The 13,972-nt window shown below is 42.5% G+C and overlaps 1 protein-coding gene across 1 annotated transcript; it reads left to right on the top strand.

Moving 5' to 3' along the window:
• The first annotated feature begins 1,355 nt into the window (after positions 1–1,355).
• On the top strand, positions 1,356–4,328 carry LOC149972801 (immunoglobulin-like domain-containing receptor 2). The gene has a single exon (XM_090215403.1). It carries the CDS (start codon positions 3,326–3,328, stop codon positions 3,620–3,622), a length of 297 nt encoding a protein of 98 aa, XP_090071529.1. The 5' UTR covers positions 1,356–3,325; the 3' UTR covers positions 3,623–4,328.
• Positions 4,329–13,972: the final 9,644 nt, after the last annotated feature.

The raw sequence follows: 13,972 nt of genomic DNA, 5'->3' as shown, positions 1-13,972 counted from the left end.
GGAACACAGGCCCCCAACAGTGAGACAGACAGTTGCAGTGCCAGTCCCTGATACGCGACCAGCACAGCCTCTTGTTGAAAAGCGGCTGGAGGAGACAACAACAGTTAAAGACCTGCCTGCTGAGGAGATGAACTTGCCTGCTGAAAATTTGCCTGATGATCATCCACCAAGTGCCTTTCCTTCATATACTGATGCTGCTGAACCTGAGGAACCAGCCTACCAGCTGCCACAAAGAGAGAGACACCCTCCAAGACGTATCACCTATGATCAGCTTGGTATCCCTTCCTGCTACAGTATACAGCCACAGCCACAGTTGTTCCCTGTCTACTCTGCACCAGGACTGGTTCCATGGCTGCCATCACTACAGCAATGTTACTTTCAGCCACCTTACATGTATGGGCTTCAGCAAACATGAGGCTACAGAGTTGACATGTTTGACCATGGACTACTGTCTGATTTCACAGACTGTCAAAAGAGACAATTTGCAGACTATGCATATAGATCATTGAAATTGATAGATTGTTGATCAATATTATGAGAAAATACTGCTTATGTTATATAGCTGGTCAACAGATATGGACTGTGAATATAACTTGTTAGTTATATTTGAACTGTGACCCCTGACCTCTGCTCAAGTACTACCTTACAGAAGAGGATTTTCTAGGTCCAGTGCATACGGACTGTTGAAGAAGACAATGTTGGTAATGTTGGGACAACATTTATTTTGTCGGGGAGAGTGTGACAGGTTAAAGGAAACATTCATAGCCTGTTATACATTAAAAAGTATTAGTAAGTTTATAGTATGTGAGGATCGTAAAACATCTAAGGTTAAAAAGATGCATTCAGTATTAGTTGATAGAGATGAATAACATTCATATAATTGTGTTAACGTTAAAATCTGTCAAAGGGTAAGAATTGAGAGTAATGTGTAAACGTTATATTGATTACTTTATTTTGTGGTGCCTAAAAGTGTTAATCTGTGATCTACGAAATGCTCTTAATCTATGAGCCGGAGATCGATTGCTCTGGTCTCCACCCATATTCCTGGGGAAATCGCGGTCTTTTCTCAGATCACTAAACGTTGAATTGAGAATACAACACCGTATCACGCTCGTGATTATTTCTCCCCTGTTTTCAGGGGCGTAACAGCTGCAGAGTAAACTGCTCTGGCCACTGTTCCCATTTATCATGACAACCCCCTACTACAGTCCTTCCTACAGTCCTTCCCCTGCCCCCCACACACAGCGGAATGTAACCTCTGTGACCTCCCGTGTACTGGAGAGAGGAGCCCCCCATCTAGATACTGTGCAAGTCACCACTTGGCAATCTCCCAGTTGGGGATTGAGTTTTTTTTTTTTTTTTTTTTTAACTAGGGAAGTCAGTTAAGAACAAATTCTTATTTACAATGACGGCCTACCCCGGCAAACCCAGACGAAACTGGGCCAATTGTGCGCCGCCCTATGGAATTCCCAATCACAGCCAGATGTGATTCAACCTGGATTTGAACCAGGGACTGTAGTGTCACCCCATGCATTGAGATGCAGTGCCTTAGACACCTGCGCCACTCAAGAGCCCAGTTGGAGTCATCATTACGCATACACACACACCCACAAACGGTTCTCAGTGGAGTCAGACCAGATGTTTTTAGGCGTTGGTGAAATCAGGTCATCCCTTCCACAACAGATACAGACCCGCTCCTGAGTTTTGTGGTTTAGTTAACTGAGAGGATCCTTCTGGAATCCCCCTTAACCTGTTGGATGTGCGAAATGAAATGAAAGGGAGAGTTGGACTGCTGTGGGCTCTACTATGGGTAGAGGCTAAGTGGTGTTGGACTGGGTGCTTCTCAAAGCTGGTGTTGGAGAGCGTTCAACTGTAAAGTCTAATCTCCTTACCATTTGCATGTTTCTCTGGCTATTCAAAAGATACAACACATGGCCAAAAGTATGTGGACACCTCTTCAAACGAGACGATAAAGCAACTTCAGCCACACCCATTGCTGACAGGTGTATAAACTCGAGCACACAGCCATGCGATCTCCATAGACAAACATTGGCAGTAGAATGGCCTTACTTGGCACCATCATAGGATGCCACCTTTCCAACAAGTCAGTTTGTCAAATTTCTGCCCTGCTAGAGCTGCCCGGTCAACTGTAAGTACGGTTATTGTGAAGTTGAAACATCTCAGAGCAACAACGGCTCAGCCGCGAAGTGGTAGGCCACAGAAGCTCACAGAACTGTGCTGAAGCGTGTAAAAATTGTATTCGGTTGCAACACTCACTACTGAGTTCCAAACTGCCTCTGGAAGCAAAGTCAGCACGAGAACTGTTCGTCGGGAGCTCCATGAAATGGGTTTCCATGGTCGAGCAGCCGCACACAATAAAATCACCATGCGCAATGCCAAGCGTCGGCTGGAGTAGTGTAAAGCTCGCCGCCATTGAACTCTGGAGCAGTGGAAACGTGTTCTCTGGAGTGATGATTCACGCTTCACCATCTGGCAGTCCGACGGACGAATCTGGGTTTGGCGGATGGCAGGAGAACACTACCTGCACCAATGCATAGTGCCAACTGTAAAGTTTGGTGGATGAACAATGGTCTGGGGTTGTTTGTCATGGTTCTTGCAAGGCCCCTTAGTTCCTGTGAAGAACTGGAACGCTACAGCATACAATGACATTCTAGACAATTCTGGGCTTCCAACTTTGTGGCAACCGTTTGGGGAAGGCCCTTTCCTGTTTCAGCATGACAATGTCCCCAGGCACAAAGAGAGGTCAATACAGAAGAAATGGTTTGTCGGGATCGGTGTGGAAGAACTTGACTGGCCTGCACAGAGCCCTGACCTCAACCCCATCGAACACCTTTGGGGTGAATTGGAATGCCGACTGAGAGCCAGGCCTAATCACCCAACATCAGTGCCCGACCTCACTAATGCTCTTGTGGCTGAATGGAAGCAAGCATCGAAGAAATGTTCCAACATCTAGTGGCAAGCCTTCCCAGAAGAGTGGAGGCTGCTACAGCAGCAAAGTGGGGACCAACTCCATATTAATGGCCATGATTTTGGGATAAGATGTTTGATGAGGTGTCCATATACTTTTGGTCATGTAGTGTATGTTAAAGGCCTTTAAAATGTGACACCTACTTCTCTATTCATAGGACTGTGTTAACTTTATATCGTCATAATATAACATTAAATATTGTTTTGATTATTGTATTATTAAATAACCGCTTCCCCTCTATTTTCTCCCTCATTTTCTCACACCTTGTCTGTGTGTGTATCAGTCTGTGTGTGTGCGGGGGTGCAGGTGACGGTTCGGGAGAAGAGGCGTTTCGCCATGCTCTTCCAGTCGGTGGTGCTCGACTGCCAGTACCATACGCCTTCCTCCCAGACCCCTGTGGTGCAATGGTGGTACAAATCCTGCTGCCGCGACCGCACACGAGACTCCTTCACTTTTCCCGAAAGCTTTGGGGTCCAGGGGCCCGAGTTGGGTGCCGCAGGCCACCTGGAGTGCTCCGACAGCAGCCGCACCGTCCGCATCGTAGCGTCCGGCCAGGGAACCTCCATGACGCTGGCTGAGCACTACAAGGGCCGAGACATCGCCATCGTCAACAGTACTGTGGAGATTGGTTAAGGAGTAGATTTGTGTTGTGATTGGAAGTTGTGTGTGGAGGTGTTTTGTAGTTTTAGGAGCTTCAATGACTAGAAAGGTTGTGCTTGTGGAAATGTTGCCAGGGAAGACATACGACATGTGCAGACACGTTTAAATGCTGTTTACTGTATGTCAGTGCTTCAGTGTTATAGGCGGTGGTCTTGTCCGTCATAGCCTGTCTATTATCCCAGTCTACTGTTTATGATCCATCTCCCAACAGGAAACATGGCTGCTTGTGCTCTGCTTTTCCTGCTCCTGAAATAGTCGTTCACTGTCTCTGCTTCACAATAGGCCAGGCTACACACACACACACACACACACACACACATTGTTAACGACACTGACCCCTGTTCACAATGGATTGGTCTTCTTCACACACTGCACTCTCTTATCCTAGTCACAATAAACCACCCCCATTGAGTTTCTTATCCACATGAAATACCCACCTTTTTCTGCCTTTCAATAGAGAGCACCCACCTACTTTTGTGTCTCTTTTTTAACAAAACACCCTCCTGTTGTCATAATTCTTATATAGAAAGCTGTTGGATGTATGAATGAGTCAAATGTCAATGGAATGTATTTTTGAGGTTTGTTCAGTGTATTGTTTGACCAATGCCGGGTGTACACTACATGACTTTCAAAATCTTAACATCACTGAGCCTCTCACATTAAACAACCAACTTTCCTGTAGATTTGTAGGTTTGGCACAGACGGGGTGTCACACACAACAAGATTCTTCACTTGGTCTTGAGTATTCTCAATACCACCAATTTGTCTCTCGAAAACAATGACGCAATGATGTGATTAGATTGTTAACGTAGCTACTGTAGAACGAGCTGTGGTTCAAAAGAACCTCAAAAGTTTTCAGTCAGACATTCACGCTTGCCATACAGAGTTGAAATACAGTGCCTTGCGAAAGTATTCGGCCCCCTTGAACTTTGCGACCTTTTGCCACATTTCAGGCTTCAAACATAAAGATATAAAACTGCATTTTTTTGTGAAGAATCAACAACAAGTGGGACACAATCATGAAGTGGAACGACATTTATTGGATATTTCAAACTTTTTTAACAAATCAAAAACTGAAAAATTGGGCGTGCAAAATTATTCAGACCCTTTACTTTCAGTGCAGCAAACTCTGGACAGTCCATGTCATGGAAAGAGCAGCTGTTTCTATTGTTTTGTACACTGTGTAATAATGGGGCAATTGAGCAATTACGATTTATCTGTAATGGTTAGACAAATTAGGCATTGTTGGCATAGGCCTATAGATAAATGTGATTTATTTAAATTCAATTTTTTTATTGCGGGACTTGTATTCTAAAAATACAGGCCTTGTGTTCTATACTAAACAAAAATATGAACGCAACATGTGAAGTGTTGGTCCCATGTTTCATGAGCTGAAGTAAAATATCCCAGAAATTTTCCATACAAAAAGCTTATTTCTCACAAATTTCTTTACATCCTTGTTAGTGAGCATTTCTCCTTTGCCAAGATATACCAATCCTGTCAGGTGGATGGATTATCAAGAAGCTGATTAAACAGCATGGTCAATACACAGGCGCACCTTGTGCTGGGGTACAATAAAAGGCCACTCTAAAATTTGCAGTTTTGTCACACAACACAATGCCACAGATATCTCACGTTTTGAGGGAGGGTGCAATTGGCATGCTGGCTACAGGAATGCTCATCAGAGCTGTTGCCAGAGAAAATAATGTATATTTCTCTACCATAAGCTGCCTCCAACGTCATTTTAGAGAATTTGACAGTACGTCCAACCGGCCTCAGAACCTCAGACCACGTGTAACCACGCCAGCCCTGGACCTCCACATCCAGCTATTTCACCTACTGGATCGTCTGAGACCAGCCACCCAGACAGCTGATGAGTTTTTGTAAATAAAAATAAATAAATGCATCCTTTATTTAACTAGGCAAGTCATTTAAGAACAAATTCTTACAGTGCCTTGCGAAAGTATTCGGCCCCCTTGAACTTTGCGACCTTTTGCCACGTTTCAGGCTTCAAACATAAAGATGTAAAACTGTATTTTTTTTGTGAAGAATCAACAACAAGTGGGACACAATCATGAAGTGGAACGACATTTATTGGATATTTCAAACTTTTTTAACAAATCAAAAACTGAAAAATTGGGCGTGCAAAATTATTCAGCCCCTTTACTTTCAGTGCAGCAAACTCTCTCCAGAAGTTCAGTGAGGATCTCTGAATGATCCAATGTTGACCTAAATGACTAATGATGATAAATACAATCCACCTGTGTGTAATCAAGTCTCCGTATAAATGCACCTGCACTGTGATAGTCTCAGAGGTCCGTCAACAGCGCAGAGAGCATCATGAAGAACAAGGAACACACCAGGCAGGTCCGAGATACTGTTGTGAAGAAGTTTAAAGCCGGATTTGGATACAAAAAGATTTCCCAAGCTTTAAACATCCCAAGGAGCACTGTGCAAGCGATAATATTGAAATGGAAGGAGTATCAGACCACTGCAAATCTACCAAGACCTGGCCGTCCCTCTAAACTTTCAGCTCATACAAGGAGAAGACTGATCAGAGATGCAGCCAAGAGGCCCATGATCACTCTGGATGAACTGCAGAGATCTACAGCTGAGGTGGGAGACTCTGTCCATAGGACAACAATCAGTCGTATATTGCACAAATCTGGCCTTTATGGAAGAGTGGCAAGAAGAAAGCCATTTCTTAAAGATATCCATAAAAAGTGTTGTTTAAAGTTTGCCACAAGCAAACATATAAACATATCCAGGTGTTAGAATGGCCAAGTCAAAGTCCAGACCTGAATCCAATCGAGAATCTGTGGAAAGAACTGAAAACTGCTGTTCACAAATGCTCTCCATCCAACCTCACTGAGCTCGAGCTGTTTTGCAAGGAGGAATGGGAAAAAATGTCAGTCTCTCGATGTGCAAAACTGATTGAGACATACCCCAAGCGACTTACAGCTGTAATCGCAGCAAAAGGTGGCGCTACAAAGTATTAACTTAAGGGGGCTGAATAATTTTGCACGCCCAATTTGTCAGTTTTTGATTTGTTAAAAAAGTTTGAAATATCCAATAAATGTCTTTCCACTTCATGATTGTGTCCCACTTGTTGTTGATTCGTCACAAAAAAATACAGTTTTATATCTTTATGTTTGAAGCCTGAAATGTGGCAAAAGGTCGCAAAGTTCAAGGGGGCCGAATACTTTCGCAAGGCACTGTTCCTTGCTGTTTGACAGATAGAAAATAGTGTAATCATTTAACAACAAAAGGTGAACATGGTACATTTCTACCTATTATGACAGAAAGACAGGATGAAACACAACTCCAGAAACGTAAAACCCCTCAAACCATATGAAAAAAAAATGCCCCAGGAGCCCCCTGAGGGCACAGTGAGCAATTTGGGGATTGTCTAGCTTTCATTTTAAATAGTTTTTATGTTGTGCAGTAAGTTCTATGGGCCAAATTGAAATGTATCATTTTGGTGGTTGGGGTTTCTTGATGAAATTGATATGTTGGACCAAACTCTGGTTCAATTAGTTACAGTACTACATACGGAAATGTCTTTCTTCCATGATGCGTGGGAAGGGATTGAATTATGAGTAATTTTACGTAGCAGAGAATGTAATTTAGAGACCAGTCCCTGTGTACTACTATGCATAAATCATTTGTGGATAGGAAGGATAGTGGTTTTGATTCCTAGCAACACCCGTACTTAAAATGTAAGTCTCTTTGGATAGAAATGTCTGCTAAATGGCACACAGTGCATTAAACTATTCCGACCCCTTGACTTTTTGCACCTTTTGTTATGTTACAGCCTTATTCTAAAATCAATTATATCGTTTTTTCTCCCTCACCAATCTACACACAATACTCCATAATGACAAAGCAAAAACAGGTTTTTAGAAATGTTTGCAAACGCTACAAGCTTGGCAGTCCTGTATTTGGGAGGTTGCTCCCATTATTCTCTGCAGATCCTCTCAAGCTCTGTCAGTTTGGATGGGAAGAGTCGCTGCACAGCTATTTTCAGGTCTCTCCATGGATGTTCGATCGGGTTCAAATAGGGGCTCTGGCTGGGCCACTCAAAGACATTCAGAGACTTGTCCCGAAGCCACTCCTGCGTTGTCTTGGCTGTGTGTTTGGGTCGTTGCACTGTTGGAAGGTGAACCTTTGCCCCAGTCCGCGGTCCAGAGCGCTCTGGAGCAGGTTTTCATCAAAGATCGCTCTGTACTTTACTCCGTTCATCTTTCCCTCGATCCTGACTAGTCTTCCAGTCCCTACCGCTGAAAAACATCCCCACAACATGATGCTGCCACCACAATGCTTCACCGTAGGGATGGTGCCAGGTTTCCTCCAGACGTGACCCTCGGCATTCAGGCTAAAGAGCTTAATTTTGTTTCTTATAGTCTGAGAGTCCTTTAGGGGCCTTTTGGCAACCTGTCAAGTGGGCTGTCATGCCTTTTTACTGAGGAGTGGCTTCCATCTGGCCACTCTACCATAAAGGCCTGGATGATGGAGTTCTGCAGAGATTGTTGTCCTTCTGGAAGTTTCTCCCATCTCCACAGAGGAACTCTGGAGCTCTGTCAGAGTGACCATCGGGCTCTTTGTCACCTCCCTGACAAGGCCCTTCTCCCCTGATTGCTCAGTTTGGCCGGCCGGTCATCTCTATTAAGAGTCTTGGTGGTTCCAAACTTCTTCCATTTAAGAATGATGGGGACCTTCAATGCTGCAGAAATGTTTTGGATCCCTTCCCCAGATCTGTGCCTCGACATACTTCAGTCTTGGCGCTCTACGGACAATTCCATCAACCTCATGGCTTGGTTTTTGTCCTGACATGCACTGTCAACTGTGGGACCTTATATAGACAAGTGTTGGCCTTTCCAAATCATGTCCAATCAATTGAATTTACCACAGGGGACTCCAATCAAGTTGTAGAATCATTGCAAGGATGATCAATGGAACCAGGATGCACCTCAGCTCAATTTCGAGTCTCATAGCAAAGAGTCTGAATACTTACGTAAATAAAGTATTTATGTTTTAAAATGTTATACATTGTCATTATGGGGTATTATGTGTAGATTGATGAGGAAATGTTTATATTTAATACATTTTAGAATATGTCTAACATAACAAATTGTGGAAAACGTCAAGGGGTCTGAATACTATCCGAATGCACTGTATATTATATTAGGTGTTGGCTTGACCATCACCGTCCTGAGTTCAATTCACAAATCACAAATTTTCTACAATATACTTCCATGGTTGGCTTCATTGACCTTTTCCTTTAACTGCTAGTTTGAGCAAAATTAGGTGTAGAATCACTGATCTACAAATAGTATTTCTTGACAAATAATAGGTTTTGTGCTATTTAAGATTCGCAGAGCTACGCTTCCCCTGGCTCAGGCAATACCTCTGTCAAACACACACGCACAACCAGCAAGACAAAGGAGCTGATCACGGACTACAGGAAATAGAGGGCCGAGCACGCCCTCCACATCGACAGGGATGTAGTGGAGCGGGTTGAGAGCTTCAAGTTCCTCGGTGTCCACTTCAGTAAGGAATTAACATGGACCACACACACACTAACACAGTTGTGAAGAAAGCATGACAACGTCTCTTCCCCCTCAGGAGGCTGAAAAGATTTGGCATGGGCCCTCAAATCCACAAAAAGTTCTATAGCTGCGCCATTGAGAGCATCTTGACTGGCTGCATCACGGCCTGGTATGGCAACTGCTTGGAATCCAACTGCAAGGCACTCAGAGGGTAGTGCATATGACCCAGTACGTCACTGGGGCCAAACTCCCTGCCATCCAGGACCTTATACCAGGCAGTGTCAGAGGAAGGCCCTAAATATTGTCAAAGACTCCAGCCACCCAGGTCACTAACTGTTTCTCTGCTACCACACGACAAGCGGTAACGATGCACTAAGTTTGGAACTGACAGGACCCTGAACGGCTTCTACCCCCAAGCCATAAGACTACTAAATAGTTAACCAAATAGCTACCCAGACTATCTGCGTTGACCCTCTTTGCACTAACTCTTTTGACTCATCACATATGCTGCTGCTACTGTTTATTATCTATCTTGTTGCCTAACCCTACCTAAATTGTATGTATTGTACATACAGTATCTACCTCAATTACCTTGTACCGCTGCACATCGACTTGATACTGCTACCCTGTGTATGCAGTGGTGTAAAGGACTTATGTAGTGCTTTAAAGTGTTTTTACTCAACCCCAAAATGACTTATCTGTACTTTAGAATTTATATTTTTAACAACTAACTTTTACTTCACTATATTCCTAAAGAAAATAATGTACTTTTTACTTATTTGTTGTGTTTATAATTTGTTCAATATTTTTTTCTTGCCTTGTTGGGAAGGGGCCGCAAGTAAGCATTTCATTGTGGATCTACACCTGTTATTTTTACAAAGCGTGTGACAAATAAAATATTATTTGATTGTTTGGTTGGATACAGCTTGTGTCAATTATATAATTTTTTAAAGGATTTCTACCTTTAGAAACTGTGAGGACAGATGCTTGGAGACGAAAAGCGAGTACAGGGAGTGAACATTTTAATGAATAAACTGTCATATAACAAGACAGGACAGCGTCTGGACATGAAAAACATAATGACATTAATGCTAACACGGGGATGAAACAGAGGAACAGACCGATATAGGGAAGGCAATCAAAATGTGAAGGAGTACAGGTAAGGACAATGAAGTGCTGATGCGCGTAACGAAGGTGACAGTTGCGCGTAATGATGGGCATCCTGGCGCCCTCGAGCGCTAGGGAGGGGGAGCGGGAGCAGGCGAGACAGAAACACTAGTGGATAATTCTAGAAATAACGATAAAAGCACAATTTCTGCTCCAAATAGCATGGTCCTAGTAACCTACTTATAACATATACAGTGCCTTGCGAAAGTATTCGGCCCCCTTGAACTTTGCGACCTTTTGCCACATTTCAGGCTTCAAACATAAAGATATAAACCTGTATTTTTTTGTGAAGAATCAATAACAAGTGGGACACAATCATGAAGTGGAACGACATTTATTGGATATTGTTGGAAGACAAATCTCCGTCCCAGTCTCAGGTCTTTTGCAGACTCCATCAGGTTTTCTTCCAGAATGGTCCTGTATTTGGCTCCATCCATCTTCCCATCAATTTTAACCATCTTCCCTGTCCCTGCTGAAGAAAAGCAGGCCCAAACCATGATGCTGCCACCACCATGTTTGACAGTGGGGATGGTGTGTTCAGCTGTGTTGCTTTTACGCCAAACATAACGTCTTGCATTGTTGCCAAAAAGTTAAATTTTGGTTTCATCTGACCAGAGCACCTTCTTCCACATGTTTGGTGTGTCTCCCAGGTGGCTTGTGGCAAACTTTAAACGACACTTTTTATGGATATCTTTAAGAAATGGCTTTCTTCTTGCCACTCTTCCATAAAGGCCAGATTTGTGCAATATACGACTGATTGTTGTCCTATGGACAGAGTCTCCCACCTCAGCTGTAGATCTCTGCAGTTCATCCAGAGTGATCATGGGCCTCTTGGCTGCATCTCTGATCAGTCTTCTCCTTGTATGAGCTGAAAGTTTAGAGGGACGGCCAGGTCTTGGTAGATTTGCAGTGGTCTGATACTCCTTCCATTTCAATATTATTGCTTGCACAGTGCTCCTTGGGATGTTTAAAGCTTGGGAAATCTTTTTGTATCCAAATCCGGCTTTAAACTTCTTCACAACAGTATCTCGGACCTGCCTGGTGTGTTCCTTGTTCTTCATGATGCTCTCTGCACTTTTAACGGACCTCTGAGACTATCACAGTGCAGGTGCATTTATACAGAGACTTGATTACACACAGGTGGATTGTATTTATCATCATTAGTTATTTAGGTCAACATTGGATCATTCAGAGATCCTCATTGAACTTCTGGAGAGAGTTTGCTGCACTGAAAGTAAAGGGGCTGAATAATTTTGCACGCCCAATTTTTCAGTTTTTGATTTGTTAAAAAAGTTTGAAATATCCAATAAATGTCGTTCCACTTCATGATTGTGTCCCACTTGTTGTTGATTCTTCACAAAAAAATACAGTTTTATATCTTTATGTTTGAAGCCTGAAATGTGGAAAAAGGTCGCAAAGTTCAAGGGGGCCGAATACTTTCGCAAGGCACTGTAGCTGGTGGTAACTTGAGGAATAGACACACCTGCTGGAATGCGGTTTTAACCAATCAGCATCCAGGATTAGACCCACCTGTTGTATAATGAAGTAATAAGGCCTGAGGGGGTGTGGTATATGGCCAATATACCAAGGCTAAGAGCTGTTCTTATGCACGACGCAACGCGGAGTGCCTGGATACAGCCCTTAGGTGTGGTATGTTGGCCATATACCACAAACCCCAGAGGTGACTTATTGCTATTATAAACTGGTTACCAACATAAATGGAGCAGTAAAAAAGAATTGCATACCTTCGGTATATGGTCTAATATACCACCGCTGTCAGCCAATCAGAATTCAGGGCTTGACACACACATTTTATAATTCCCTATAAAACACTGTATATAGGCATGGTAGAATTCAATGGCTATAGTTCATTCTTACATGTTTTGTTTAAGCTTCTTTTAAATGCAAAAGTCTAATTGAAAACATTATTGGCATTGTTGAATTCGAGTTTCACAATAGCAAGCTAGGACTAATGGTTTGATTACTGGATGTTGAACACATTTCAAGTGGCAAATGTGTTAAATTATAGCCATGGTCAGTGGCGATTTTAGCATGTAAATCTTGGTGGGACAGAAAAAATGTTTTGCGTGCCAGCAAAGCCACTACACAACACAACAAAACAACACTAAACAATACATTAATTGCACTATAACGGTGACAAACGGTACCCACAAAATGTTAAGGCCTACATAAAGCTGTCCTAACACTGCTACACCTGGCTGTCAGCAGAGCCTTGTCTGGCAGCGAAACAGATCATTCAGCCTCATTTACTGCCTTAAAAAACATAGCTGATATGGCTGACTTGCTTTAACAGATGTGGTTTCTAATGACAGTTGAGATGTACAAACTAGGGCATAAGGGGACGACAAGCAGATAAGAGGCAATCCGTAATTTCGATTAAGACATTAATGAGCGAGCTAGGACGGACGTAGTCAATAGAACTATTTGTTTAGCACTTTTAAAATGTACAACGACAGAATTTAGAACATGGACCATTCTTAGTGTTCTCCCTGTACACCAAGTCAGAACCGTAGGAACCACACTCTACTGAAAAGCAGGATAGTGATTGCTTTGCGATGCTTGCAGTCACTGATTCCTTCCAAACTACTCATTGTTGAATTTGCGATTTCTAACTTGTTGTGTAATGTCTATGTCCAATGGCCGATGAGCACCAATACGTTTTAGCTATAATTTCTTTCATTATTTCTCTTCATATGACAAAGATTAAAAAGGATTTGCCAGTAGATTGTCGACTTGATTCATGATGATGACTGCTAGCTAAGATTTTGAAAGTATGATGTTGACATGATCAGTCCAATAAACGTGATTTGACATAATTTTATCTGTGGCCAACGACCTTCTAACGTAACTCTATGGTAGCACCCAAGGGGCTTAAATTTTCGAGGTCTACCCTTAGACTTGGCAGTGACGTACTGTCCCCACGAGTGACAGAACACTGAGATAATCAAGGGGCAACTAGAGAACATTACCAACACTTACACTCCGTATTTTCCGCTGGCTGGCCCACCACCACAGAAAGCACTGAGCTAGGCTGAAACACCTGCATTTTTGAGCTGCCTTACTCAAAAAAGCAAAAAAGAGACCATGTTTGTATGCGGCTTTATTAACTCAATGAGTTCTTAATTAATTAATTAATTTACATTGTTTGCAAACTGATATGTGACACAGGTACCCCCCCCCTAAAAAACATGGATTTTTCTGTATATATATATATATATATATATATATATATATATATATATATATATATATATGTATATATATTTTTTTTAGCTAAATGCCCAGAATGACGGGTCCCCGCGGCCATGGTCTAAAATGAAAAATCAACTAGGGGCTCTATGCGTTTTCTGGAAAACAATGCAACTCCCTGGAAGGTCAGTTACGCTAACGCGTCGTGGAACATACCTTCCACGTCGTTCATTATTTTCCATAGAACACCTAATAGCCCCCCATTAATGATTCCTTAAATATTATACCGTATTTGCAGCAGACAACATGAAGGATATTTGAAGATGAATTTAGTTCCAATTTAACATAGTAAGATATGAATATTACTAACATGGGTTACATAAACACATGCAAACAT

This window comes from Oncorhynchus mykiss, chromosome 22 (genome assembly GCF_057628025.1).
Source record: "Oncorhynchus mykiss isolate SJ-2025 chromosome 22, ASM5762802v1, whole genome shotgun sequence".
Classification (NCBI taxonomy): domain Eukaryota; kingdom Metazoa; phylum Chordata; class Actinopteri; order Salmoniformes; family Salmonidae; genus Oncorhynchus; species Oncorhynchus mykiss.
The sequence above is the reverse complement of the archived record's forward strand: the minus strand, read 5'-3'. Positions and strand labels throughout refer to the sequence as shown.